A 27,616-nucleotide genomic window follows, 5' to 3' on the forward strand; every position below is an offset into this window, starting at 1 on the left:
GCATGGCCATGCTGCCACCCCGGGCACAGCACCCCCAGGCACAGGACCCCGGACACAGCACCCCAGGCACAGCACCCCTGGCACAGCACCCCGGGTACAGCACCCCGGGCACAGCACCCCGGGCACAGCACCCCGGGCACAGCACTCCGGGTACAGCACCCCAGGCACAGCACCCCTGGCACAGCACCCCGGGTACAGCACCCCGGGCACAGCACGCCCAGGCACAGGACCCCGGGCACAGCACCCTGGGTACAGCACCTCGGGCACAGCACCCTTGGCACAGCACCCCCAGGCACAGGACCCCGGGCACAGGACCCCTGGCACAGCACCCCGGGTACAGCACCCCGGGTACAGCACCCCGGGCACAGCACCCCCAGGCACAGGACCCCGGGCACAGGACCCCTGGCACAGCACCCCGGGTACAGCACCCCGGGCACAGCACCCCCAGGCACAGGACCCCGGGCACAGGACCCGCGCCCGTCCCGCGGGGGGCCGCAGCCATCCATCGCGAGGGGCTGCCTGGCCCACGGCGCTCGTGTCCTCGCGGGGTCCCCGCCGGCGCCCGGGGCTCCCGCTCCGCACCGGGGAGGAGCCGGCGCCTCTCGCCCCCCCGGCGGGTGCGGGGCTGCAGCTCGGGCTCCCCGGCACCCCGCGGGGTCCCTCTCCCACGCAGGCTGCCGCCCCGGGGGGAGGCGAGCCGGTGCCCGCGGCGGGGCCGGGCCGGGGCGGGCCGGGGCGGGCCGGGGGAGGTGCCAGGGCCGGCGGCGGAGCGCGGCGAGCGGGGGAGGCGGCGCCGCCGGAGCCGCCCCGGGGAGCGGGGCGGCGGCGGGCGCGGAGCCGGAGCCCGGAGCCCGGGGCCGGGGCCATGCGGCGGGCGGCCGCGCTGGTGCTGCTGGCGGCGGCGCTGAGCGGCGGGGCCGCGGCGCGGAGCTGCCCCGCGCAGAGCCTGGGCTGCAAGTGTGCGGCCGAGCGGCCCAAGGCGCCCGGCGGCCCCGCCGCGCCCCGCCGCAGGGTGGTCTGCAGCGGCGGGGGGCTCCCGGCGCCGCCCGAGCCGCGCCTGCTGCCCGACGGCACCGCCACGCTGTGAGTACCGCGCCCCGGGCATCGCCCCCACCCCACGCCCCGGAGCGGGGCATTGCCCCTGGACCCCAGCATCGCTCCCCGGCCCCGGGTACCGCTCCCCCGGGTACAGCTCCCCGGTCCCGTGGCATCGCTCCCCGGGCATGGCCCCGCACCCCCAGGTTGCCCCGGCCGGGAGCCTGCTGCAGCTTGAGAGGGCTGGGAGCCCACGCGTGGGTCACACCGAGCCCACCCCGTGCCGCTTGGTGGCCGCGGGGGAGTGGGAGCAGCGGGGGGACCCCCGCATCGCTCTGTGCCGGCGTGTATCGCTTGGCCGCTGCCTGGGGCTGTGTTCCCACGGGCGGGCAGGTGCTGGGGGGGACGGGGGGCACGGGGTGAAGGCCGGCAGCGTCGGGGAGCCCAGCAGGAGCAGTAACTTCCCTTCATTTAGTAAGTGACTCTGTAGCAACGAAAGCATTGCTGGGTTCTGCGTGACTTTGTTTAAATGGTGTTAAAGCGGGGTGTCGCGGTGGCGAAATGACGGACAGGACCCCTCTGTCCCCACGGTGTGACAGCAGGACAGGTTTAAAGTGTGGATGTGAGCTGGAAATCCAGGAAACGAGCTCCTTCTCCATGCTTCCCTCCACAGCATTTGCTGTCGGAGTGCTGGGGGAGGATGTTTTTGTTTGAAAGTGACTGTTCTCCCTGGAAATATTTGCTGAACAGAGATCAGGAGCCGTAAACGGGTCTTGGGTTTGTGCAAAGCGTCTAAAGCTTCCTCCAAGCTTCCTCCAAGCTTCCTCGTGCCCTCGGTGCTGGGGAGGGTTGGGGTTTCAGCCAGCACGCCTGCTCGCTGCAGCAGCGGGTTGCAGGGTTTATTTATAACTCTGGAGGAGACGTTTGAATTAAAATCTGGTTTTGAGGGCAGGGCGGCAGCGCTGTGCTGGAGGGAACATCGCTTTTGCCCAGAGTGCTGTCCCAGGAGGGTGGCCATGCCTGCCTGCCCACGCAAGTGTGCTCATGGCCTTGGTTCTCCTCCTCCTGCTCCTCGGGTGGGTTTTGTTGGGTGCTGTGGAGGACTGGGGCTGCGCAGGACTGGGCTGTGGGCTGCCGTGCTCCTCACCCCATCTGCTCTCCCGTGCTTGAACCCGCTCGGTCGCGTTGCTGCTCATGTGCTGGAGTCGCTGCTATTTCTAAGCATCTCTTGGTTCCCCGTGTGCTGTGCCGCTCGCTGCGAAGGGTCTTAGTTTTGGGGTGACAATGTTGTTAAAATGAGGTGGCTGCGATGCTGCCATCCCCCCGTGTGGAGTGTGGCTGTGATACAGCCTGCGCTGTGTGGGTGCCACGAGCAGGGTCTGAAGTGTGATGGTCCTATTAAAAGCATGAATCAAACCAGAGTAACAGCACCAACGTGTGTCCTGGGCTCCCCTTGGTGGGGGCTGCAGGGCTGGTGGAGGCTGGGCCCTCCAGTCGCACTCATCCCTTGGGTGGGCTTTACTCTTCGTTTCTTTCCTCCTTCGGTCCTTTCTTGTACGTCAGCCCCTTGCAAATACTTGTAGGGACGCTTGAGTCCTTTGTCAATTTGTATTTGGGAAAAGCGTCTGGTTAGTTGCCTGCTCTGGTGCTTTCTCCAGCGTGAGCGAGTGTAAACTGCAACGTTGAGCACAAGTCGAGCCCCATGCAGCCCTGAGCTGGCGGAGCAGCCAAGGTGGGCTGTGCCTGGTGGGACAGGGGAGTTTGGAGCAGTCTGTGCTGGGGCTGGCTCCTTGGAGAGGCTAGAATGACCGTGCAGAAGCATTAGGGCATTACACGATCCCACTAAAACGTGACATGAAACCTACAGGCGTAGGCAGAAACCTACAAATATGCGGTGACCCTGGGCTCTGCTCTCGCGCAGTAAACATGATTTATTCTAAACCCTTTCCAGATGGAACAATCAAAACCAGAGGCTCCAGCTTCGGGAGCGTCTCCTGGAACCGCTGGGGTGTGGGCAGGGAGCAGAGGAGGCAGCAGGGCCCGGGCACGTGGCAAGGGCTGCACGTGCCTCGGGGGACACCCCGCTGTGGACAACCACATTTTGAGCCCAGCGGGTGAGCTGGTTCTGAGCAGGGCTCCATGGTGTGCCCCGGGGATGCTCAGGTCCCCGTTGTGCCCTAGGGGTGCTCAGGTCCCCGCTGTGCCCTAGGGATGCTCAGGTCCCCGCTGTGCCCCAGGGATGCTCAGCATCACCGTTGCCCCAGTCGCAGGAAACGCGTGGTGTGTTTTGTGCAGAGCAACGGCTTAAAAGCAGAGCCTGTTCCAGTCCTCGTCCGGGCTGCCGGGGAAGCAGGCATGAAGCAGGCATGCGTTAGCGCTAACACTGTGCGTGGGGGAGGCTCTTCCCAGAAGCTGCCGGTGCAGGAGGGCTGCTGCCTCCGCCACCGCTCCGGCCGCCCGGGCGATGGCTGGGGACACGCGGGTGGCAGGAGGAGGTCGGGCAGCCGGAGGGGGTCTGCCGCCGTGTGGGTCTCTCACCCTGGCTCTCCTTTGGCTTTTTCCCACACTCTTGGTTTACTTCTTTATTTATCTTTAATTATTAGGCCTGCGCTAAGGAATCCTAGGCTGCATCCGCGGCAGCTGCTGCTTATTTACCCCCTGTGCCTGAGAAATGCTTGCTGGCATCGCAGCCTGCAGAGGGGCAGAGCAGGGGACAGGGGTGGCGGCGGCGCTGGGGACCTGCCCTGCAGCCAGCACTGGGCTCAGCCACGGTGTCCCGGGGGACGTGGCGGTTTCTCACAGGGAGCCGTCTGCCGGAGCCATGGCTCCCTTCCTCCTCCCTCGGCCCCTCGAAGGGATCAGGGATCGCTGCTTTGGGAGGGAGCCGAGGCAGTGGCCACAGATGTGGAGCTGCAGGAATTAACTCCATGTGGGGAAGCCGCGGTGGCAGGGAACAGCCCCGGCGTGGCCACGGGTGCTGGGAACCAGTGGTCGTGCTCCGTCCTGGTGGTGGGTGCGATGCCAGGGGCTGTGGTGCTGGAGCTCCTGGAGCTGTGGGATGGTGGCGGGACAGGGGGATGGAGCGCTTTGGTTCTTGCCTAAATATCCACAGCCATCCCAGCCGCATCCCGATGGTCTTTGGTCCTACTTGAGAACCTCGTGCCGTGGGGAGACCTGCGGCTGGCGGGCACGGAGTGGCCTGCCAGGACCGGGGCAGGCAGAAGCACTGCCTTCAGTGCGGAGCAGGCGCAGGGAGCCAGCACGGGGACATGCGTGGGGTCTGGCGAGCAGGATGATGCTCATAGGGATGTGACAGCCCCATGCAAGCCCAGCAGATGGTACGAAGCATGTGCTCTCTGACACCTGCACCGTTTTATACCTAGAGGTTAATTCTTGGCCCCGGCTCATTGTGGGGAGGAAGGAGCGATGCCAGCCTTAACGCGTGGGGTTGTTACCCCTCTTTAACTCGTAGCCCTGCAGAGCTCGCCTGGCTGCAGCTGTCCCAGCAGAGCTTGCACCGACGCAGCCTGGGGTCTTCCCCAGCCTCTCCATCATGATCCAGCTTCCCAGTACTGTGGTCTTCCCATGGCTTGAGGTCAGGGATTTGGCACCTCTTGGGGACATCCCTGCAGCATGGCTGCGAGGTGCCGGGGCTCTGCAGACGTGTAGTAACAAGGCTTTAATTCCCTCCCCCTCCAGCTGACCCCTGTGCTAATCGCCTAATGGAAAAAGCACTGTATCCCTAACGAGACCCAGATAGCCGCGCCGGCCGTGGCCAGCCCCACTGTCACACGGGCGGGAGCCCAAACCTCTTCCAGATGTGGAATCCCCACACAGGCCTCATTTATGTGCACAGCTTGATTGCACTGAAATTACAGATTGTCTGCAGGGAATAGAGGGCTTTGACTTATGACCAATTTCCAGTTCTACTTGAACTCCCCTCTCCAAGGCTGGTCTATCCTGGGCCCTGCAGATGGTTTCTTTCTCAAACCTTTTTCAGCTTTCTATTTGTTATTTATTAGGCTGCAGCTCCGGCAGGTTTGGTTTTTCTGGGGGCTGTGGGGTCACAGTGCTGCCCGGTGCATCGGAGCATCCCGGCTCTGCTGCCCCGTGCTGGCTCTGGAGGTTTCGCCCTCTCTCCGGGGCTTATTTTTCCTGTGCTAACAAAAGCATAGGGTTGGAACAATAATTTTCACCATCCGAAATAGCCCGGCGTGACGTGAGGCTGGAGGCAACGCCCCGGGGCACATCGTGGGGAGGGGAAGAGCTACCCACCCCCCACCACCCCCACCCCGTGCCCAAACAAAGTGGGAAGGGGGAGCCCCCTGCCAGGTCCGGGGGTCTCCAGCCCTGTTGGGCTGGAAGCTGCAAGGTCCCCCCCGGGATGCTGCCACCTCCAGAGCCCCTCCTGGTGCCGGAGCCCTCGGCCACCTCTTGCCAGCTCCGGGGCCCCTCTTTTCCTAAAACCCCTCTGCAAACCAGCGAGCTGTGCTCGGGGCGCAGCCTGCACCGTATCTGCTGCGAGCATATGCTTTGAATTAATGCACTTGGAGAGCAAAGCATAGCCAGCCTCCCCACCCCCACAGCCCCCCCCCCCCCCCCTTATTAACCTCTGCGCCGCTGCCTTTCCCCTGCTGCCCGTGCTGAGGAGCCACCGTCTCCCCGCGTCCTTTTTTGGTTGGGTCCAGAGGAAGTTTATTGTTTCAGCAGCCCAGTTTCTGGAGCCCTTATTTATCCAAGTGGATTCCAGCACGCTTGAAAAAACAATCTTGTTTTTTTCGCTTTTGGCTCCTCTTTTTGAGATGAAAAAAAGGAAGGAGAAGGGATGGCTCCATCTCCCTGCCTGCAGCCTCGTGGGGTCTGAGCCCCGAGGACAGCCCTGTGCGGGTGGGTGGGAGCAAGGGTGCTGCACCCCTTCCAAGGCTGTATCCCCCTGGGATGGGAGGATGCTCCCTGGGGGGCTCCTGCCCGGCCACCCCCATCCCCACCACACATCCCCCTATCGTTTCCGTTTGACTCGACGCTCTGGTCCTTAATCCCTGCATTGTCCAGAGAGACTTTTCCAGCCATCGCTCAATTAGCCGATTATTGTCCCAGCAGCAGGGCTGTCCCTGGCAGGCGACGGGAGCCACCCGCCTGCCCACGCACTGTGATACCAGAGGGTCTCGGGCTGACTGGGTGGGCGGCAGGCACTGTTTTGGTTGGGAGGATGCTCTTGGGCGTGAGGGTGGTTAGGCACCAAGGGCTGGGGGTGTGCACGGGGTCCCCAGCCCTTCCCACCGCCCTGTGCTGGGCACATCGCTCCGAGCCTGGGGCAGGGGGTACCTCTTGCCGGGATGTTGCCAGTGCTGCTGAGGTGAGGAGTCCCAGCCTGGGCTGGAGCCAAGGCACAGCCGAGCAGCGGCTCTGGAGGAGCACAGCTGTGCTTTCATGGCCTGCCAAGCCTGCGGATGGCTGGGACATGGGGGCACCGCATCCCCTCTGCACCCCCAGCCCCACACAGACCTCAGGGAGTATCCGGAGAGCTGCCGTGACCCCAGACCGGCATGCTCCCCAGCCTGCCGGTGGCAACAGCCACCTTGGCCACGGCGAGCCAGGGCGATTGCGGGGCAGCAGCGGGGTTTGCGTCCAGCCCCCCATCCCCTTTCCCCCCCGGTCGATCTCCCCTCCCAGCTGAGAACAAGAACAGGGGCAGCCCTTGGGCTCTGAAATCCAGCCAAGGGGTTCAGGTCCGGTCCCACGTGCCGAGGACGGGGTCCTAATGAGGGGTCCTGTTGCCCCAGTGGGGCTTGGGGGCTGCTCGCCTGTGACCCCCCTGTGCTGGGTTGGGGTGGCCTCTCAGGGACACTTTGTTGTATTTTAGGGTTTCTCAGTAAATTTTCTGTAAGGGGATAGTGCCAGAGACCTGCACACGACTCTGCTGCCTGCGGACGCACGGGAACGGAAAGTCCCGTGGAGCCTGATGAGAACTTCCTGGAAAAAAAACAAAACAGAAAAATTTTTGGAACAAAATATCCATAAAACTAGAGAAAACAAAATATAACCGTGTTTGAGGATGTGAGTTGTAACAGGGGAACGTGACCCGGCTGGCTTCTACAAGGCAGGGAAAAGAAAAGCCAGGATCGCTACCCAGAAAATGTTTTATGAGGGAGAGAACTTTCAGTCAAGTCGTTGCTGTCCGTGCGGTTTTGGTGTGCCAAACACTCCTTTTGGTCGGGGACCTCTTTTCCTTAAGGAAAGGGAAACCAGACTCCAAGCACGGCACGGGTGGGCAGTGCCGGTGGCTCAGGGTGCCCCCGCGCCATGTCAGGGTCCCAGCCATTCCTGCGCTCCCCGATGGCTGGTCCCAAGGGGCTGGTGGCTCCAGGGGTGGCTTTGCCCTGAATCCCACGAGGAGGGCACCCTGTGGCTGCTTTCCCGGCTGTCGGCGGGTGGGTTGCTGGCCCGGCTGCCTGGCTGCAGATCACAGGGGAGGCTGATCCCATCGGGGCGCGGGATGCTGCCTTTTAAGGCGGGGAGCGCTGGTTTTATGGCAGAGATGCAGATGGTCCCAGGGGTCTGCGAACAAAGCGAGCATCCCCGGCACCGGGGCTCAGTCCTGGGGGGTGGCAGGGGACTGCGCTCCTAGCTGGGTGCAGCTCTCCAGCACTGGCCTCCGGTGCAGGCAGCTGCCTGCTCTCTGCCCACTGTGCTGGTGGCACATCTGTGGTTGTATCCCTCTGCCCTGGGAGGCTCCAGCATGGCCGGGTCCGGCTCGCCCAGGGTGCCTGGCTCATCTCTGCCCAGAGGCTGCATGTGTCCTTGGTCATGCCACGGACCCCCTGGCACTGTGGGCCGGGAGGTCTGAGACCGGGGTCTCATGCAGTTGTCCATTTTCTGCACTTGCAGCTCATGCAGCCCCAAGGGCTGTTGTGGCAGGGTCCATCATGCTTCCCTGAGGCAGGGGGTTCTGCTTGCCCTAGCTCTAGCAGGGAGCCCCCGAGGTCCCCCCATGCGCGCGCAGCCTGCGAAGGCTTTGCCGGGTTGTGAAATCTGCTGCTGCTGGAATTAAAACCTTCTGGAGCCATTGGGGCCGGCATGGCCTTGAGCAACAGTCCCTGCCGGCACTGTGATGGGGAATCGAGGTGCGCCGTGGGGCTGCCGTGCCCCAGAGCCGGGGAGCAATGCGGGAAGCATCCCTGCTGCCCCCAGCTCCGGGCAGGGTCCCAGGGCTGCTGTTGGCCAGCACCAGTGCTTGGTGCTGAGGTGAGCCCAGCCCTGCCAAAGCGTGGTCCCCGCAGGGAGGAAAGGGCGAGACGTGGCCCCGGCTGCGGCAGCTCCGGCCGTCGGCGTGTGGAAGCAATTTGCAGGCTGTCGGGGCTGCCGGACGCTTCCGATCCCCGCTGCCAGCCGGGTCGCAGGGCCCCGCGGCCACGGCGGTGCCCGGTGGCAGCTCCTCATTAGCACAGGATGCGGCCCAGGACGGGGGTGCTGCATCGCCTGCCCCCCTCCCCACCAGCCACCCCCGCTGCAGCGCAGCCCCCGTGCGGGGTCCCGATCCCGCCCGCTGCTGGGGCAGCCCCGGCGCGGGAGCCTGGCCAGGGAGAGCCGGGCGATGCCGACGGGTGCTGCAGGCCGGTGTTGGAGGGGATGGAGCTCTGCAGCACACAGCCACCATTCAGCCCGGCGGCAGAGCCCGCCCGTGTGTAAACAGCCCCGGCTCCGGCCCTCAATGAGCCCTTTTTTCCCCTCGCCTCGCCCCTGGCCAGGGCTCCAGGGTGCCCTCTCGGCCCCCGCTGCTGCCTGCCCCCACTCTGCTCTTGGGTCACGTTTGCCAGCGGGAACGTTGCCGGTGCCCACGCGTCTGCCTGGGAGTTCCAGGGAAGCACCTCTGGTCCCCAGAGCCATCTCCTGTCCCCAGGCTGCGGTCTGGCTCTGCTAATTGCTACTGATGTGCTTTAATGAGCTCCTGGCTGAATTGTCGGATGCTTGTGCCCCCCTCCCTCTCCTGTCACCTCACAAGGGCCCCTTTGGTCAGGAAAGCTCTTTATTTTGGGATAAAATCCCAGTGCTGGGAGGCCCCCAGGATGGCTGCAATGCAGTGACTGGAGGGGATCAGGCTGGTGGGGGGCAAGAGCTGGGGGTGCCGCGGGGTCCTCACCTGGCTGCAGGTCCTCAGGGTGCCTCTCGGTGCAGTTGCTGGGCTGGGGATCTCGTTGCCCACACATGCAGCTCCTTACACCCAGGCCAAGGTACAGGAGCGACACCCCAAGAGCCAGCACGGTCCCAGGCGCCTCCATCCTGGTGCTGCCATACGCATGGACCATGGCATGGCATCCCAGCACAGGTGTCACATCCCATGTCCCCACCTGGCCATGCAAGCCTGTCCTTGGGACTTCACCATCACCACCTCGGCGGCACAACTGGGGCTGCCGCTTCTTGCCATCCCTGTTCCCCCTCCAGCCCCGCAGGTCGCCGGGACATGGACCTCCTGCCCAGCAGGTCGAGTAACAGGGCTGCCTTTCCCTCTGCTCTTCCCACAGGCTGCTGAGTAACAACAAGATCACCGTGCTGGAGAATGGCTCTTTCTTCGGGCTGTGGGCTCTGGAGAAGCTGTGAGTGCCCGGTGGGCGGCTGGGGGGTCGGGGCTGGAGGGGCGCACAGCAGCGCGGTGCCGGCAGGGCTTCCATGGGTGCGAGTGGGGCCGGTGCGGGCAGCACTGCACAGGTCCTGCTCCTGATGCCGCTGCCGGCTGCTGCGGCAGGGCCGGCACTGGGGCACAGGGTTGGCTGCTGGCACCCACGGCATCCCAGGGACCCCGGGAGCTGTGCCGGGGCAGGAGGCACCGGGGGGGCCACGCTCCGTGAGGGCCGGTATGAAAAGCAACATTGTCCCCCCGAACAAAGTCAACTTTCTTATCTCTTCATGAAAGGCATCTCTATGGAGGGAGCTGTAATAAGGGGAGATTTATGGCCCCCATATGGGTTTGATCTGTAGGTATGCAGGAATGGGGACCGGCGCACTGAGGGCGTTTTGTTCCCCGCCACGGCCCCGTGAGGGTCTCACGCATTCCTGCGCCGAGCGGGGCTGAGCGGGCTCCCGCTGCGGGATGCTGCCCCGTTGGGATGGTGGCCCAGCTGCTGGTGGGCCTCTGCGCTGGGCATCCTCTGCGGCACGTGGTGCTGGCACCAGGGCCGCAGTTGTGGGGTCCCCTGCCACTGGGCGGTGGGTCCCTGCCCCGCAGCGCCTGGCCTGGTATTTTCCCACAGGGCATGGCTCTGGATGCAGAGGGGCAGGGGGCGGGTGGCAGGGGCAGCAGGGAGGTGCGGGCAGCAGAGGATGCAGGCAGGGCAGGCAGCACACAGGGCTTGGGGACCCACCAGGGCAGGTGCTGCCAGTGCCACCCTGCAGCCGCACCACTGCATCTGGTCAGTGGCGGGTCTGAGGAGGGTTAGAGCTCTGCCAGGGGTTTGGCACAGCCCCACAACAATGGCCCTACCGGCTGGGGGGCTCGCGGGGGCTCCCCAGGGGCAGCGGGACCCACACCACCTGCGTTTCATTAGCCCCAACAAGGAAGCGTTTATTAACGTGGGTCTTGTTCGAGTTACACTGTGTGCACCTGCCCCAGTCTGCAGCGGAGCCCAGCTGCTCCGGAGGCGACGGGGGCTGCTGGGCAGGGGGTGCACAGTGCCCGCTCGTGGCATCGCTCTGGAGCATGCAGCGCCCGGTGGGTGCCATCCTCTGGGCAGCGCTGGGGGCACAGTGCTGTGCGTGGGGTACACAGTGTCGAGCGGGGTGCACGGCACTGCAGTTGGGGTGCGTGGCGCTGCGGTGTGGCACAGGCATGCCAGAGCGTTCAGTGCCTGGTGCTGGGGCTGGTTTGGGATTTTAAAGGCGTGGAAGTCCCTGAGGGGCTGTTTTCGGGGTGAGCAGGAAGCAGTCACCCCGGGGACCCTGGGTCCCTGCAGTCCCGCTTGGCTGAGTCCTCCCAGCACGGTTCCAAGGCGTGGGGTCACCTCCTCCTGCTCCCAGCTCCGAGCTCTCATTAACGGGAGGGATTAACATGCACACGGGCAGGGAGCAGCTGGGGCCGCCGCGGGTGCCGCGCTCCCAGGAATGGCAGCATCAGAGCTGGGGGGCTGGCACCTTGGGGGGGACCATGGCTTTGTAGCCCCCAGGGTCCCTGGAAAAGTCTCTGTGCTCTGGGAGCGCTGTCACCGCATGTCACCTCCCGCTCACCTCTGCTGTGCCGAAACCGTGCGCGGGTTGGAGAGGGAGCACCAGCACGTCGGGGGGGGCCGTGGGCAGCGCTCCCCCATCCCGGGCCAGCCAGCATCGCGCTGTGCCGCGCCTGATTGCTCTCGACATGAGCCGTAATTGTTTTCATCGGGTCGGTTTGGGGCCGCGATGCAGACGTGCCCCATGGAGGGACAGTGCTGGCACGGTGGGGACATGGTGGGGGGCTGCGGAGCCCCTTGTTTCTTGTCCTGGGGCTCATGGGGTCCCTGCCTGCCCACCATGGGTGCTTTGGTGTCCCAACAAGAAGGGGGGAAACCTGTTCCCAGGGTCTCAGTGGTGTGCAGGGTGCCCCCACGGACCACCACCCCTCCAGGCTTGCAGCTTGGCATTTCTGGTGATTTGTAGCGGCGTAATGAGATTAATGAGTCTGAGCAGGACCGGTATGCAGCCAGGGCGGCCACGCTCATTAGCGCAGCCCCGCTTGGGAACGTCCTGCCCTCCGCTGGGGCCAGTGCCCCCCCCCTTGGGTCTGTGGGCTGCCACGGGGCTCAGCCGGGTGACAGTGGCGGCGATGGAGTCTGTCCACCCGCCTGTCTACACCAGGCTGTGGTGGGTGCTTGTGTGGCTGTGGGCTCAGCCCCGGGGTGCTGGGCTCCTTGCGGCCGCACCGGGCTGGATCAGACCCTCTGTGCCAGGGTTTGCTGCGTGCATTGCGGCTCGCTGCTTCAGGGAAGGAGGCAGTTGGTTTGCAGTGTCCCCATATGCACATGGTGGCAGGGGGGTCCCCATGTACATGTGGCAGTGGGGGGTCCTCATGCACACGTGGCGCTGTGCCGCTGCTGGCTCTCGTGCCTGCAGCATGTCACCCTACCGGGGCAGGGGGAGGAGGGGGCTCGGCACCGGCGGAAACGCGAAGGCAAACAACCGCAGTGCGGAGAGAAGAGCCTTATCATAAATCAGCAGCAGCAGCCCCGGGCCCCTGGCCAGCGGGGAGGAAGTGACTGAGCGAGGAAGGCTCCCCGCAGCGCCAGGCGTGGGCTGGCCGTGCGCCCCCGGGGCCCAGCATGGCCCCCGGTGGGTCCCATCCCTGGCCGGTGGTCCCTGGAAGCCCCCAGCCCCAGCTGCAAAGCCGGCCAGAGCCTGCGGCGCTGAGTTTTGGCAGTTGACGTTTCGGTTGCTGCGGGCTGTGCGAGGGGTGTGTGCCAGGGGGTGTCTGAGGGGCTGGGGGTCCTTGGGATCTTTGGCTGGGCCCTGGCAGGGAGCGGGGGTGGGGCTGGTGGTCGCCATTGGTGTGTCTGGGTGGGTGTTTGCGGGGCGGCTGCTGGTGCGGTGGGTGACGGTGCAGGTGACGGTGCAGGTGACGGTGCAGGTGAGCGGAGCTGTTCCTTCAGCACCGGCGCTCACCTGGCCCCAGTGCACCCCTGCCCGCATCCTGCCCGCACCCTGCCCGCACCCCCTGTCGGGGCACCCGGCCATCGGAGCTGCCAGGACACCTTTTCCCTGTTGAGGGAGGCCGGCATGGGCAGTTGGTGCAGCAGCCAAGCGGGGCTGGGATGATGCCGGCCGGGAAGGCATCACATCGTGTTTCCCTTCCCTGGGGTCCACCACAGGGCCGTGTCCCCCTGCCGCGAGCCCTGCCCATTTGGGGTCAGCAGGGGACCTGTTGAAGTCACTGGAGTGAGTTTTGGTCTGGGAGCAAAGCACGTCCATGCGTTTGCAGTGTGCAGGCAGCGCCGCCCGGGTTCCCTCTCCCTCCCCTCGTGTCTCACCGGTGCGACCCCCATGCCTGCCTGCACCCCCAGATCTGCCGGAAGGGTTTGCACCGCTCCCCCGTCCTGCGCACCAGCTTGTGGCCTTCAGACGGGGGCTGTGGTTCATGGGTGTCCCCAGGGCCGCACGTGGAGCAGCAGGCGATCCGGCAACGAGCACCGTGGAGACTGCTATAAATAAACACGGCATTGCCATATGGATCCCATTTCCTCTCCCGGCCAGCGTCAGTGCTCGGCAGGAACCACCTCGCCGGTCCCAGGGCTGGATGGAGCGGCCGATGCCACCGGCGCACCCCACCGTGCCAGCAGCCACCCCACACCGGCACACGCCTCTGATTAGATACGTGCCTCCAATCAGGCTAATAACCCAAATGAGCTTCCTGAGGGCTGCAGAGCCCTTCTGGGGCCGTGCTGGCAATTGCGATGTGCTCTTATCCCGCGTGCAGGAGATAACCCGCCGGGATATGGCTGCTCCAGAAACAATGTACAGGAGGGGACGGTGGCCACCACCAGCGTGCATGGGCATGCGATGCTCCACAGCGCGCCAGGGCGTGCAGAGGGGCTGGCATCCCCCCCTGAGCAGCGGGGAGCCTCACACCTTCCCTGCGCCCTTTGGAGAGATAACGAGCGGGAAATGGGATGGAAAGCTGCTAATGAGGCTCTTGCAGGGGAGTTTCCAGCACCTGGGGCGGCTGAGGAACCCATGCGTGGGAGATGGGAGCTGGGGGTGGGTCGGGGTGCGCTCATGCCCTCGGCCCCACAGCGCTGTGTCTCCTGCAGACAAGGCTCCCCCCAAGCTCTGTGTCTGTCTCCCTGCAGGGACCTGAAGAACAACCTGATCAGCACGGTCCAGCCGGGCGCCTTCCTTGGCCTCCCCGAGCTGAAACGTCTGTAAGTGCCAGTGCAGCCCCCGCAGGGAGCCTGGGACCAGCCCAGGGGGGAGCGGGGACAGCGGGGCGTCCCCAGCCCTGATGGCCCCTCCGCTTGCCTTGCAGGGACCTCTCCAACAACCGCATTGGGTGCCTGAGTGCCAGCGTCTTCCAGGGGCTCCCCAACCTGCTCAGGCTGTAAGTAGCTCCCTGGGGATGCCCTGGCCAGCCCTGTTCCCTGGCTCACAAGGAGCCCCCGGGGCTGTCCCCTGCCCTGGGGCATCGCTGGCAGTTTTGCATCCCAAGGCTCTCCCTATGCCACATCCCAAGGATGCCACCTACCCTTTGCCTCCGCCCAGCGTGGGGGCTCGTCAGGCTGTGGCTACCCCATGCCCACCCTCGGCCGGTGCCGTGGTGGAGTGTACAGGCACAGCGAGGGGCCTGGGAGGTGTTCCCTCTCCCAGCAGGTCCCCGGTCCCCTCCACGCCACCCTTCTCTCCTGTCCTGCAGGAACATGTCTGGGAACATCTTCTCCAGCCTCCCGCCCGGCGTCTTCAACGAGCTCCCCTCCCTGAAAGTCGTGTGAGTTTGTGCCCCAGGATTTCAACAGCCAGGGGGGCCCTGCCAGAGGGTCTCGGGGCTGATGGCATGACCCCGCGGGCACCCCGTGACACCGGCCCTTGCAGGGACTTTGCCACTGAGTACCTGACGTGCGACTGCAACCTGCGCTGGGTGCTGCCCTGGGCTCGCAACCGCTCGGCGCAGATCTCGGAGCGGACGGCGTGCGTCTACCCCCGGCACCTCCACGCCTTCCCACTGCGCAGCGCGCGGGAGAGCCAGCTCCGCTGCGGTGAGCCGGGGCCGGGGCGGGGGCGGCGGCGGCAGGCGGGGGCGCGGGCTCACCCGGCCGGCTGTATCCCCCGCAGCGGGCGCCCCGGAGCTGCACACCCACCACCTCATCCCATCGCTGCGCCAGGTGGTTTTCCAGGGCGACCGGCTGCCCTTCCAGTGCACCGCCACCTACTTGGACAACAGCACCCAGATCCGATGGTACCACAACCGTGAGCCGGTGGAGGAGGACGAGCGGACGGGTGTCATCGTGGAGGAGAGCCTGATCCATGACTGCACCTTCATCACCAGGTTGGCGATGGGGACAAGGATGGAGATGGGGAAGGGACAGAGATGGGAACAGGGATGCGATGGAGATAGAGATGGGGACAGGGATGGAGATGGGATGGGGACAGGGATGGAGATGGGATGGGGACAGGGATGGGATGGGGACAGGGATGGAGATGAGATGAGGAGGACAGGGATGGAGATGAGATGGGGATGTAGATGAGATGGGGACATAATGGGGATGGGGATGGAGATGAGGTGGGGATGATGGTGGAAACAACACGAGGATGGGGACAGGCACTCATGGCCACAGGGCTTGCTGGTTTTTGGGTACCAAGTGCCATGGGTGGGATGCCAAATGTGAGCACCTTCTGTGCTTGGTGGTGTGTGTCCTCATGCCCCCAAGCTTGAGGGACCGCTGTGGCGGGTTCCCGTGGGGCAGGCCTTCTGTGCCAGCCTGTCCCCTCTGCCCACAGCGAGCTCATCCTCTCCAACATCCACATCTCTGCCAACGGCGAGTGGGAGTGTGCCGTCTCCACCTCCCAGGGCAACGTCAGCAAGAAGGTGGAGATCGTGGTGCTGGAGACCTCCGCATCCTACTGCCCTGCTGAGCGGGTCACCAACAACCGCGGGGACTTCAGGTAGGGGCCAGCAGTGGTGTGGCCATGGGCCAGGTGCCACGTCAGGACAGGGAGTGCACGTGGTGTGTGCCACGTACAGCGTGAGCGGTGTGTGCCGGGGCGGGGGGCTCGCCGCAGGTGACCGGCAGTCTGGTAGCGATTAGCGGCCGCAGGGAGCACGAGCTCTTTTGAAGGGCTTCCCGTGCCGGCGGCGCAGCCTGGCTCCAGCAGCAGAGGTGTTGGAATTTCTCTGGCACGAGACAAAAGGCTCCGGGCGCCCGCCGTAACCCCGGTGGGGCCGTTATGAATATAAATTACTGGTACAGTCAATGTGGCTTAAATTAGTGGTGCCCCTCCATCACCCACTGCTTTCCTCTGTGCTGTGCTAAGCTGAGCGGGATTTGGGATTGGAGGGGGCAGCGGCAGCTTTTTGGGGAGCATCACCCCCGGTCCCTGCAGAGCCAAAGGGGGGCAGGGGCTTGTTGCGGGGGTTTGGGGGCTGCGGTGCCCGTGGGCCGTGGTATGGTGCTGGGTGGGGTCTGCACGGGGAGAGCAGGCTGGGGAGGGGGCTGCTGGTGGCAGGTGCCCCATGGTCACCGTGTGCCTGCGCCCGCAGGTGGCCCCGCACCCTGGCAGGCATCACCGCCTACCAGCCCTGCCTGCAGTACCCCTTCGCCACGGGGCCGGCGGGCGCAGGTGCGGCGGCGGAGAAGCAGGCATGGCGGCGCTGCGACCGCACCGGGCGCTGGGAGGAGGGTGACTACTCCCACTGCCTCTACACCAATGACATCACCCGCGTCCTCTACACCTTTGTGCTGGTGAGCCGGGGACCGGGGGGGGCTCGGCTGTGCCCAGGGGGCTGGTGCAGCCGGTGACCGTCACCCCACCGTGGCCGTGCCGCTCTGCAGATGCCCATCAATGCCTCCAATGCCCTGACCCTGGCTCACCAGCTCCGCGTCTACACGGCCGAGGCAGCCAACTTCTCGGACATGGTTGATGTCCTCTACGTGGCACAAATGATAGAGAAATTTATTGGCTACGTGGACCAGATCAAGCAGGTAACGAGTGCTGCTCCTGTCTCCTGGTTGCCCCAGCCCTGCCGGGTGTTTTTGCGGTGGAAAAGCATGAATTGGGGTGTTTGCTGCTGGGGACAGCAGTAGCTCTTTGTGGAGCCGCTCACTGTCCTCGCAGCTGACGGACGTGATTGTGGAGATGGCCAGCAACATCATGCTGGTGGACGACCACATCCTGTGGATGTCGCAGAAGGAGGAGAAGGCTTGCACCAGCATCGTCCGCTCCCTGGAGAAAATTGCCGCCCACACGCTCAGCAGCAACTCCCAGCACATGGCGGTGGTGAGTGGGGGGCAAAGGGGGGGCTGCCTGGAGGTGGGGGGCTGAAGAGGGAGGAGGAGCGGTTGGGTTGGCTTTCCGCTTGTGCTAGGGGGTCTCTGCCCACGCTGGGTCTCTCTGGCCATTGCCAGGGGTCTCTCTGGCCATGCTGAGGGTCTCTGGCCACACTAGACGTCTCTGCCCAGGCTGGGAGTCTCTCTGGAAGTGCCAGGGGTCTCTGCCCATGCCGGGGGTCTCTGGCCATGCCAGGGCTGATGCCCTGTGGTGCTGTGCCTGGCAGAACTCACGCAACATCGCCTTCGAGGCGTACGTGGTGAAGCCTGAGAGCTACGTGGGGCTGAGCTGCGTGGCTTTCCAGCGGCGGGACGGGGTCCTCGCCGGGCGTCCCCCTCCAGCCGAGCGGGGGGCCGAGCCCACGCCCGACCAGCAGCTGAGGCTGCGCTGCACCACGGGACGCCCCAACGTCTCCCTGACCAGCTTCCACATCAAGGTACGGGTACGCCAGGGGCCGGGCGGGTGCTGGGGTGGGCTCAGCCCCTGCTCACCAGTGACCGTCTGCCCGCAGAACAGCATCGCCCTGGCCTCCATCCAGCTGCCACCCAGCCTCTTCGCCAGCCCCGTCCCGGCTGCGCCGCTGGCCGACTGCAAGCTCCAGCTGCTGGTCTTCCGCAATGGCAAGCTCTTCTGCAGCACCGGCAACTCCTCCCGCTTGGCTGATGACGGCAAACGCCGCAGCGTGGCCACACCAGTCATCTACGCCGGGACCTGTAAGGGCTGCATGTCTGGGGGGCTTGGGGTGCCCTGTGTGGGGCTTTTCTTGGGGGATGGAGCTCCGTGGGGCTCCCTGGGGTGTTGCCCTGGTGCTCCTGCAGTGCGAAGCCATCCCTGGGGGTCCTCGGGGAGGTGGCAACGTGCCCATGGGATGCAGTGTGGGGGGCCCCCGTGTCCAGCCCCTTTTGGGGTGCAGGTGGAGGGGTGGCTCATGTCCTGCTGACCAGGTTTCTCCGTTGCTGCAGATGGCTGCGGAGTGGGAAACCTGTCAGAGCCAGTGGCCGTGTCACTGCGGCACCCTGGGGAGGGTGCAGACCCAGTGGCCGCATACTGGAACTTCGAGGTGCTGGAGGGCATGGGGGGCTGGAGCGCCGAGGGCTGCCAGCTGGCCGCCCGCGAGCCCAACGTCACCTCCCTGCACTGCCGGCACCTCAGCAACGTGGCTGTGCTCATGGTAGGTGGGGTGAGCAATGGGTTGGGGTCCTTGCCCGAGGGGTGCGGAGCCTGGGCGCTGCGGGCGGGTGGTGCGGAGGGATGGGGACGGGTGGTGCAGGGCCTGACGGGCTGTGCTGGGCTGCGCAGGAGCTGAGCGGTTTCCCCAGCGAGGCGCGAGGGGCCGTGGAGGTGCTGCACCCGGCCATGTACACCTGCACGGCCATCCTGCTGCTCTGCCTCTTCACCACCATCATCACCTACATCGTCAACCACGGGTGAGCGGGCGCCTTGGCGCTGGCCTCGGCCGCGCGGTGGCTGGAGGGGCTGCACCTGGGTGGTGTCTCCGGGCAGCTGGAGCAGCTTATGTGTACACTTACGTGTACGGCTTCTCTGTCAGGCCTGCTCCGTTGCCTGGCCGGGGCAGGCTGTGTCAGAGCATCCCTCCGCAGCAGCGGGGGCAGGATGGGCGCTGCGGGAGCTGTGGCTCTCGCGTGCTGTAAATAACTGTCCCGCTCGGGGCTGGGCAGGAGCTCATGGGTGCCCGCTGTGCCTCTCTCCCAGCACCATTCTCATCCCGCGGAAGGGCTGGCACATGCTGCTTAACCTCTGCTTCCACATCGCCATGACGGCCGCCGTCTTTGCCGGAGGCATCACCCTCACCGGCTACCTGATTGTGTGCCAAGCGGTAGGTACCGGGGGCGAGGGGAGGGCCCCTGCGCCCTGCTGCCGCCCCCAGGGCCGCTGAGCCTGGCACAGTGAGGTGTCACCCTGCCAAGACCCACAGGATGGTGACGGCGGGGACGCAGCCGTGCCTGCAGCACCCGCCTGCCCACCCATTGCCCCTCTCCTGCAGGTCGGCATCATCCTGCACTACTCCTCCCTCTCCACCCTGCTGTGGATGGCAGTGAAGGCCAGAGTGCTCTACAAGGAGGCGACCTGGAAGGCACCGCAGCAGCCAGATGGGGACATGTCCCAGCCAGCCCCCAGCCCCATGCTACGGTACAAACACCCCTTCCCCGTGGGGGGAACGGGGAGCTGGGGGGGGCTTCCTCTGCCCTACAAGCCCGTCCTGCCCGTGGCTGTGCCGAGGGCTCACCGCAGGCGTGCGGTGACGCTGTCTCCCCCGTGCAGGTTCTACTTGATCGCTGGTGGGATCCCCCTCATCATCTGCGGGATCACGGCGGCCGTCAACATCCACAACTACCATGACAACAACCCATAGTAAGTGCCTCTGCTCAACCGTGCCTTCCTCCCCAAACGGGCAGCCTCCCTTCACTGGGGCATGGGAACTGGCAGCACCAGGACTCTGGGCAGCACCAGGACTCTGGGCAAGCTGGGGCAAGACTGGTGAGATTTGTCCCAAAAGTATCCATATGTTAGGGAAAAACCCCAGCCAGGCAGCCAGCAGGCCTCCACAGAGCCCGTGCCATTGCGGCCAGGGTGCTGAGCATCGCAGCACCACAACACATGCGCAGGCACCCGGGTCTGCTCATCAGCGCTCCTTTCCTCCCGCACAGCTGCTGGCTGGTGTGGCGGCCCAGCCTGGGGGCTTTCTACGTCCCTGTGGCTTTCATCTTGCTCGTCACCTGGATTTACTTCCTCTGCGCCGGGCTCAGCCTCCGACCGTCACGCCGGAAAGATGTCCCCGAGCCACTGGAGCCACCGCCGCAGCTGGGGGGTGCCAGTGACCTCCTGACAGACTCCGGGTCCATCTCCGTCACGCTGAACTCGGGGCCACCCTGCCCTGAGACAGATGGCATCTACTCTCTGCAGGTGCAATTCTGGGCGCTGGTGACCACCCACGCCTTGTACATCGCCCTGTGGACATTCGGCGCCATGGCCGTGTCCCAGCGCTGGTACCTGAACATTGTCTTCAGCTGCCTCTACGGCGTCACCGCCGTGGCGCTGGGACTCTTCATCTTCATCCACCACTGCATCCGGCGCCGGGACGTCCTCAGCTCCTGGTTCTCCTGCTGCCCCTCCTACAGGAACGCGCTGCCCATGCAGGCGTACGTCCACCCCGGGCTGGTGCCGGAGGATGGCTCGCAGGTCTTCATCGGCTGCGACCCGGAGGCGGCTCGCTCCAGTGCCTCCTCCTCCTCACCCAGCAGCGCCGGCTCGGCCGGGGGCCGCTGCAAGCTCACCAACCTGCAGGTAGCCCAGAGCCAGGCGGACGCCCACCCAGCCACCTGCCCGGAGCCGGACACCGCCGACAGCAGGACGGCCAGTGCTGGCAGGCACGCCAGCAACCTCCACGGCCGCAGGAACCACCGCGGCAGAACTAAGCAGTGCCGGGACGGGAAGCACCACCGCTTGAAAATGCTGCGGGGCCCCTCCTCGGAGCATCCCTCCAGCGAGAGCGGGAGCCTCCACAACAGCCACTCTGAGAGCTATCACAGCAGCAGGAACAGCCCCATCAGCAGTGGCCGCGGGGGGCCGCGGGCCCCCCAGGACGGGGAGATGGCACCCAGCCACTCAGAAGGCAGCGACGGTGGACGGCGGGCACCCGACTTCGCCGAGGCTCGCCGGAGGAGCGCCAGCAGGGACAACCTGCGGCAAGCCAGCGCAGCCGAGAAGGAGGCGAAGCGCCGGTCCTACCCGCTCAACGTGGCCAGCCACAACGGCGGCCTCAAGGGCAGCAAGTACGACGTCAACCTGGCCAGTGCCGACAGCGTGGCCGGCATGAAGACAGGCCTCTGGAAGAGCGAAACCACCGTGTAAAGGTGGGGAAGGACTGGATGGCCACAGCGCCGCAGCATTTTCCTTCGGGAGCCGTGGCTGGAGCCGCTCGGGGCAGCCGTGAGGTGACACTGTGGGAATCACCACGTGCACTAGTGGGGCTGGGGGCTCCAGCTCACCCCGGGTGGAGGGTGATGCCAGGCCCACCCATCCCCCCGAGGAGGGTCAAAGCTTCCCGCAGCGGTGCCGGGGCCCCCAGGCGAAAGGCAATCCTTGCTCTCCAGCAGCCTGAATTGCAGCTGTACCTTAACGGCTCCTGCATGTCACTTGAGACTGATCCTAAATACTATTTTATAATATACAGAGGAAACAAATGTCTATTTTTCAAAGCTATATTATTGAATGTATATATGTATAGACAGATCAGTAAGTGATGAGAGTGCCTCGTTACCGACCAGTGTTCTCCAGGAGCGGGTGCTCTGGCAATAGCCCGCTCGTGCCACGACTGCAATACTCCCGCTGAGGGGACCACACCAAGTGCCCTTTATGTACAGGCACCGTAGCACCGATGTTCGTGCGACCCCAGCCTGAGCAAGCTGCTGCTGGGCAAGCCAGAGAGCAGCTTCTCCGTCTGGAATGTTTTTACATGCAAAAGTTTTTATCCGTTTGTGTTAAGATGCCAGCGTTTAGCCCCGTGGGTTAGGCGGCTGCCAAAGCAAAAGCCATATTGCAAAGCAAGCACAAGGTAAAAGGAGCCTCAGCTCCAAGGTGAGGTGATTGTCTGCACTGTGTTAATGCCAGACACTAAAATCCCAGCCAGGAAAGGCTCCCAAGCCCTCGGAGGCATAAGCTATGCAATGGGGTGGGCTGGCGGAGCTGTGCCGCTGCCAGAGCCGAGACTGACCCTTTCTGCCAAAGTACCAAAGAGCCGAGCCATGGGCAGAGACCCAAAGCAGGCCCTTGTCCTCAGCCCAGGGATGCGCACTCAGAAAGTACCCGGGTTTGCTCTTAGGAAGGTGGAGAAACCCCCCACCCCCAGCTACTGGCCTCGCACTCGTGTAAGATGAGAGGAAAGCACCAGGGAGCAGGGGCCATCCCTGGTCAAGTGGGAGATAAGATGACAATTAATTAGGGAACTTCCTTGGGCAGTTCACATGATGCATTCAAAGGGCTGGAACTTGGATAAGCACTTATTTTTCCCACTTTAAAAACAAGTCTCCCCCCTTTTTTTCTAGCACGCAGGTAAAACAGCCATGCTGCAGACAGCAGCAGGGTCTGGGAGCCATCCGCTGCCAGATCTCGAAGGTTTCCCAAAAGGAGAGGAGGCTGCTTACCTTGGAGCCGGGCAAGGAGCACCCCATCCCTATGCTGGTACAGGGCAGCACACTGGACCAGGGCTGTATTGCACCCCTTGTCCAGCGCTGAGCCCAGCTGATGCCAACCCCAGCCCTAAAAGTAACGGTGGGATGGGAGCCTGCTACCTCCCCTGCCCTTCCCAGCCTCCCTGGGCCTCCATTTTCTCCTGCGTGCAAATGAGTTTAATTAATAATATAGCTACCTCCCAAGGGGTTGCGAGGACCAGGCAGGAACGGGGAGCCAGAAGCCGGTGGAAGGAAAAGCACTTAGCAGATCTGTCTCACCTTCAGCCACCCTCGGGGAACCCTCGCCCCGCAGGGCTGGGGCACCCCAGGGTGTAACACGGCTCTGCCTCTCCCTGCCTGCCTCCACGTCTCTGCCCGACCGATGGCTTAAGCCATGTTTCATTGCGCCTGGTATTTAATAAATTTAAATCCTTATTGTCAATATCACAGCCTACACGGTCTTGCTGATGCTGAGTTGTTATATACGCTTGCTGCACTGTGACAGTATTATATAAAAAAGCTTTGTATTATTAATTACACTTTTTTTTTTTTTTGTCTGTTTACATTACAAGCAAATGACATATCAACAGAGAGCTTCTTGCAATATACGTGGGGGAGGGAGGGGAAAGTATGCCAAAGAAATGTCTTTAAAGGGGTCTTCTTGCATTTTTATATAAATAGAATGTTTCTAGCAGATATGTTTTGTTTAATATATTAAAGATTTGCCAGTCTGCCAAGATCTACTGTTATTCCTCGCAGAATTTGCACTCAAATACAACAGCTCGCCAGGCACAGAGAGGGCACCGCCTCACTGAGCGAGCCGCGCTGCTGAGAACAACCAGCAGCACTGGCCACACACAGCCCAAAGCCTTTGCCACCCTACCCAGCAGCCTCACAGCCCTTAGTTAACTGAGACAGGTTAGTTTTCTCTCAGCAAATTAACATTCTCCTTGACCCTCACAAAGCCATTCTGCCCAAAGAGGAGAAGCACAAGGTGAGACCACCCCGGAAAAGCCGGAGCAACACCACAGAAAACCAGCATCAGCGAAGGTGCTGGAGCCCTTCCCCCAGGCGTCGGCACCTTGCTGTACAGCCACGGGCTCAATGGACTCGCGTGTGATGCTTTCCTGCAACACCGGGACACACCGAAACATGTTTTACCAAAGGCTGCAATGAGAAAGAATCCAGAAGCCAGCCCTGGCACGGGTGCTTTCATTTCTAACAGAAGCGTAACACAACCCAAAACACCATACAAAGCCCCATTTTGGTCCAGAACATGAAAGAGGACATAGCCCGCTCCCCCGCCACAACCCTGCTCCTGTGGGCAACCGTCCCTGCAGTGTCATGGCTCTGTCACCGAGGGGTTTCACGCTTTTGGTCCCACAGTCCCTGCAGCCCTGGTGTCTTCGGCAGCACCGTCCTTTGCAAGGCGCCAGAGACGAGCATCTTCACAGCCAGGCCTTGGCCTTCCTGAAGGCCTGGATCTCCTCCGGGCCCCGCAGGTACTGCTCGATTTCGCTGTCGGAGATGGGCTCGTCGCCAGTGATGGCAGAGTCTGAAGCGCTCAGGGCTGCCGTCCGCAGTCTCTTCCTTGGATTGATAAGGCAGGGCGGCAGCAAGGGCCTCGGGCTGTCCTCACACTGGCGTTTCCTTTCCAAGCGACAGCCCTCCTCCTGCACTGCCCCGCCTGCTGCTGCAGGAGAGCCGGCGGTCCCCTTGCCCAGGGACCCCTCGCCCAGGGACCCCTTGCCTGGGTCTGAGGCATGCTGCTCCTCCTCGTCCTCCAGGGAGAAGGCATTTTTCAGCAGGAAAATTCGGTGTTGCAGCAGGTCCCCAATGTGCTTGACCACAGTTTTCTTGTCCACGTTAAACATCCTCAGCCAGGCGAGCTGGGAGGCCATTCTCAGGAGGATGTCGAGAAGCTCCTTCAGCCGCAGGTGCGCCGGTGGCGGCAGATCAACGCCCGCCAGCTTGCAGAACCTTGCGAAGGTGCAGGCAAGGCGGGCGGCAGGCTGCAGTGACTGCCAGGACAGGAAAGCCGCAGCCATGACGATGGGAACAGGGTGCCGGCCGGTGACCAGCCACGTCTCGCTGGCCAGCTCCACAATCTGCATTGTGCGGGTGACCATCGTCTCCTTGTCTTCCACAAACGGGGCAGGGATGTCGGTCGCGTGCTGGAACAGCCGAAAGCTGGAAGAGCAAAGAGAATGTTGTTAGTGGCGTGGTTTAACCCTGGCCAGCAACCAAGCACCACGCAGCCGCTCACTCGCTCCCCTCTCAGTGGGATGCAGGAGAATTGGGGAAAAGGTAAAACTTGTGGGTTGAGGTAAGGACAGGGGGGTTTATACATATATATAAATATAAAATGATTATAGTAACAACTATAATGAAAAGGAGAGAGAAAGAGAGAGGAATAAAACCCAAACGGAAAAACAAAAACCCCAGGTGATGCACAATCTGCTCACCCCCTGCTGAGCGATGCCCAGAGGAATAAAACCCAAACGGAAAAACAAAAACCCCAGGTGATGCACAATCTGCTCACCCCCTGCTAAGCGATGCCCAGCCTGGCCCCCAGCAGTAACTGGCCGGCCCCAGCCGACTCCCCCTGGTTCATACGCTGAGCGTGAGGGTCTGTGGTATGGAATATCCCTGTGGCTAGTTCAGGTCAGCTGTCCCAGCCGTGTCCCCTCCCGACTCCCCATGTCCCTCCAGCCCTCTCACTGACAGGGTCCAAGAAACTAGAAAGCCCTTGACTTAGTATTGACATCGCCCAGCAAGGACCAAACCCATCAGTGTGCTCTCAGCGTTGCGCTCACACCAAACCCAAAGCGCAGCACCGCACCAGCTACAAGGAGAGAAATAACTCTCACCCAGCCAAAGCCGGGCCAGGGAAGCCACATCACACAGCACCGCAGTAATCCAGCTTGACACGGGAGCCGGCTGCAGTAAGAGCAAACATACCCTGCGACGGGCTTCTGCTCGTGTTACCTAGTGCCTCACTGCCCCCTCCAAACTGAGGAGAAAGGGGGCAGGAAGAGTCACAGCCCAGATTGTGACAAGGGAGGCAAAAAAGCCGTCACGGTCTGTACAAACCCTAGCACAGAGGCGAGCCGTTCCACCCAGCAAACACCGCTCCAGCTGACCTCCACCCCCGGGCTACCCTGTTGTACTATGATCGCTGGATGGAGCAAGAACCTGGTTAAGTTTGTCATTCAAGGGACAACAAATTTTTACTCCCAGATCACAAACTTTAGATGCTGCTGCACCAGTACTGCCACCCAGCCCAGTGGTAGATGTGCCCCCCTTAGCACGCAAGACCACGAATGGACCAAGGGAACACTCTTCCAGATGATCTGGTTTTGCCTTAGTGCACTCAGCAACGTGCCTGTGTAACAGCACAGGTCACCCTCTCTGTCCTTGTGGACTTCTGCCCTGGCCACAGCTGCGTTTCAGCAGCTTTTCCACCCACCAGTGTCCAACACAGGACTCTGAAATGGCTGAAAGAGGCTCAGTTACCTGTTCAGGTGTGTCTTCACCAGGTCTGCCAGGCTCAGGGCCGGCACAGACAGCCCAAGCTCTTTCTGAAGGCTCAGGTAGACACTGGCAAACAGCTCCTGCTTCGCATAAAGGAGAGAGCAGATTGTCCCCATCATCAAGGGCCAGTTGTGCTGTCGACAAGTCACAAAGACGCAGCAGCCCCCCAGGAGCTCCTTCTTCTCCAGACTGACCAGGTGGAAGGAGGGGTGCTGGAGAGCTCTCTGGAAGTATGACACTGCCGTTTCCTCAAACACCGTTGGGAGCTGGAGGACTTTACAGAGATCCTGGACCCGCTTGATCCCTGTGAAAAGACACTGCTCTTAAAGATCAGCTCAAGCACCTTCTGATACATACCTCTCCTCAATGTCACAGCACAGCCAGCCTTCACCCAGCCCCAGGAAAAGGTGCAAGAGCAGCTCAGCTCCGGCAGCAGGAGAACATCTCCCATGTCCCTCAGTGCAGGTGAGACAGTTTGCTGAAGGCCGGCAACAGCTGGATGCAGAGCTAACTGCCTTCTCCACGGTCTACGGCCAGCTCCCAAGGCTCTGACCATGTTGGAGTGCACCGGGAACACATTAAACAGCTGGGAGAAGCAGCTGGAGGGGACAGGTGCGAAGGCAGGCGGACGGCACGCTCTCACCTCGCTGCAGGCAGCGGCTCAGCTGCTCCTTCTGGCCGGTGCTCTGGGAATACGCCACCTCTGAAAAACAGCCACTGTTAGAGCCGGGAGCCCCACAGAGGCCTTTAGAGTAGAAAGACCCCTAAGACCCCCGAGCTCAGCTGTACTGGGCCTGGAGGCAGCCGGAAAAGTGCTGCTGGCCCAGCCCCACAGGGAAAAGCCGTGCTGCTTGGCCAGGGGACTTGGCCAGGGGACGTGGCCGGTGCAATCCCGGCAGCGCTGCACAGCCCCCTACGGCCCCCACATACCCCTGTGGTCCCGCACAGCCCTCCCCGGCCCTACAAAGACCCCCCCACACACACACAGAGTCCCCCCACGGCCCCGCACATCCCCCCCACGGCCTTGCATAGTCCTCCACATCCCCCCCACAGTCTCCCACAGCCCCCCCCCGGCTCCCCCCATTCCCGCGCAGCCTCCCACAGGCCCCCAGAACTCCCTCACATCCCCTCAAAGCCCCCTACGGCCCCCCACGGCCCCCGCACATCCCCGGGCCGGGCCCCCCCGCACCTCGCAGGTGCTCCTCCTCGGTGTAGGTGGTGGTGAGCAGCCCCTCGGCCAGGACGCAGCCGCAGGCGGCGCAGACCAGCTGCTGCTGCGCGTAATGCGCGTCCTCCACCAGCGCCGCCGACCCGCAGGCGGGGCAGCTTCCCCGCGCCGCCATGGCCGAGCCGCGCCGCCCGCCCCTCAGCCCGCCTATCACCGCGCCGCCCGCCCATCGCCGCCCCACCCACCCCGCCGCCCGCCAATCGCCGCGCCGCCCGCCCATCGCCGCCCCGCCCACCCCGCAGGCCGCCTATCGCCGCGCCGCTCGCGGTCCGTCCCGCCGCCCGGACCCCGCAGGCCGCGTTCCCGCGTTCCGGGCGCCGCCGCGTTCCCCCGGCCAGTTCCCGCTTCCCCCCGCTTCTACCGCCGCCTCCAGCCCCGGGGCGGGTGCTGAGCGGCTCCTCGGCGCTTCAATCTGTAGGGAGCGGCCCTGAGGCCGGCCTCCGGTTCTGTTCACGGGGCAGGGGGTCCCGCACCGCGCTGTCTGCTCCCCGGCGTCGCCAGCTCCACCTCGGGGGCCCGAAGGCCCGTTCTGGCATTTCGGCTGGTTGCCCCAGATCTCAGCATTGTGGCCCCCAGAGCCACGGCAGGACCCGCTGAGGGCCGCAGCAGGGGCTTTCCACCCGAAAGGCCT

The 27,616-nt window shown here is 63.7% G+C and overlaps 2 protein-coding genes across 3 annotated transcripts; one reads left to right on the plus strand and one right to left on the minus strand.

Moving 5' to 3' along the window:
* The first annotated feature begins 852 nt into the window (after positions 1–852).
* ADGRA2 (adhesion G protein-coupled receptor A2) lies at positions 853–22,962 on the plus strand. The gene is made up of 19 exons (XM_040618055.1): positions 853–1,083; positions 9,558–9,629; positions 13,842–13,913; positions 14,018–14,089; positions 14,402–14,473; positions 14,578–14,741; positions 14,818–15,031; positions 15,484–15,648; positions 16,244–16,445; positions 16,536–16,685; positions 16,819–16,980; positions 17,258–17,467; positions 17,543–17,744; positions 17,994–18,202; positions 18,331–18,458; positions 18,745–18,868; positions 19,037–19,182; positions 19,315–19,404; positions 19,701–22,962. The coding sequence occupies exons 1-19, from the start codon at positions 866–868 to the stop codon at positions 20,902–20,904; spliced, it is 3,876 nt and encodes a 1,291-aa protein (XP_040473989.1). The 5' UTR covers positions 853–865; the 3' UTR covers positions 20,905–22,962.
* A 457-nt stretch (positions 22,963–23,419) lies between these two features.
* Positions 23,420–27,118, minus strand: BRF2 (BRF2 RNA polymerase III transcription initiation factor subunit). 2 transcript variants are annotated; one of them, XM_040618057.1, is made up of 5 exons: positions 26,947–27,118; positions 26,401–26,460; positions 25,952–26,061; positions 25,740–25,837; positions 23,420–24,413 (listed from the first exon to the last, which is right to left on the minus strand). In XM_040618057.1, exons 1-5 carry the CDS (start codon positions 27,098–27,100, stop codon positions 23,672–23,674), a joined length of 1,164 nt encoding a protein of 387 aa, XP_040473991.1. In that variant the 5' UTR covers positions 27,101–27,118; the 3' UTR covers positions 23,420–23,671. The 2 variants fall into 2 exon arrangements, with proteins under 2 accessions (XP_040473991.1, XP_040473990.1); XM_040618056.1 differs by having other exon boundaries at positions 25,740–26,061.
* Between the last annotated feature and the right edge of the window lie 498 nt (positions 27,119–27,616).

This window comes from Falco naumanni, chromosome 19 (assembly GCF_017639655.2).
Source record: "Falco naumanni isolate bFalNau1 chromosome 19, bFalNau1.pat, whole genome shotgun sequence".
In the NCBI taxonomy this organism is placed as follows: Eukaryota; Metazoa; Chordata; class Aves; order Falconiformes; family Falconidae; genus Falco; species Falco naumanni.

What these genes read in the sequence shown, in the direction of transcription:
- ADGRA2 (XM_040618055.1), top strand. Translation starts at nt 866, where the DNA reads ATGCGGCGGGCGGCCGCGCTGGTGCTGCTGGCGGCGGCGCTGAGCGGC. An exon ending in CTGTGGGCTCTGGAGAAGCT is followed by an intron (nt 9,630 to 13,841) that starts GTGAGTGCCCGG and finishes GTCTCCCTGCAG; the next exon opens with GGACCTGAAGAACAACCTGA. An exon ending in GCAACGTGGCTGTGCTCATG is followed by an intron (nt 18,203 to 18,330) that starts GTAGGTGGGGTG and finishes TGGGCTGCGCAG; the next exon opens with GAGCTGAGCGGTTTCCCCAG.
- BRF2 (XM_040618056.1), bottom strand. Translation starts at nt 27,100, where the DNA reads ATGGCGGCGCGGGGAAGCTGCCCCGCCTGCGGGTCGGCGGCGCTGGTG. An exon ending in CGAGGAGGAGCACCTGCGAG is followed by an intron (nt 26,461 to 26,946) that starts GTGCGGGGGGGC and finishes GCTGTTTTTCAG; the next exon opens with AGGTGGCGTATTCCCAGAGC. An exon ending in GTGAAGACACACCTGAACAG is followed by an intron (nt 24,414 to 25,739) that starts GTAACTGAGCCT and finishes TTGCTCTTCCAG; the next exon opens with CTTTCGGCTGTTCCAGCACG.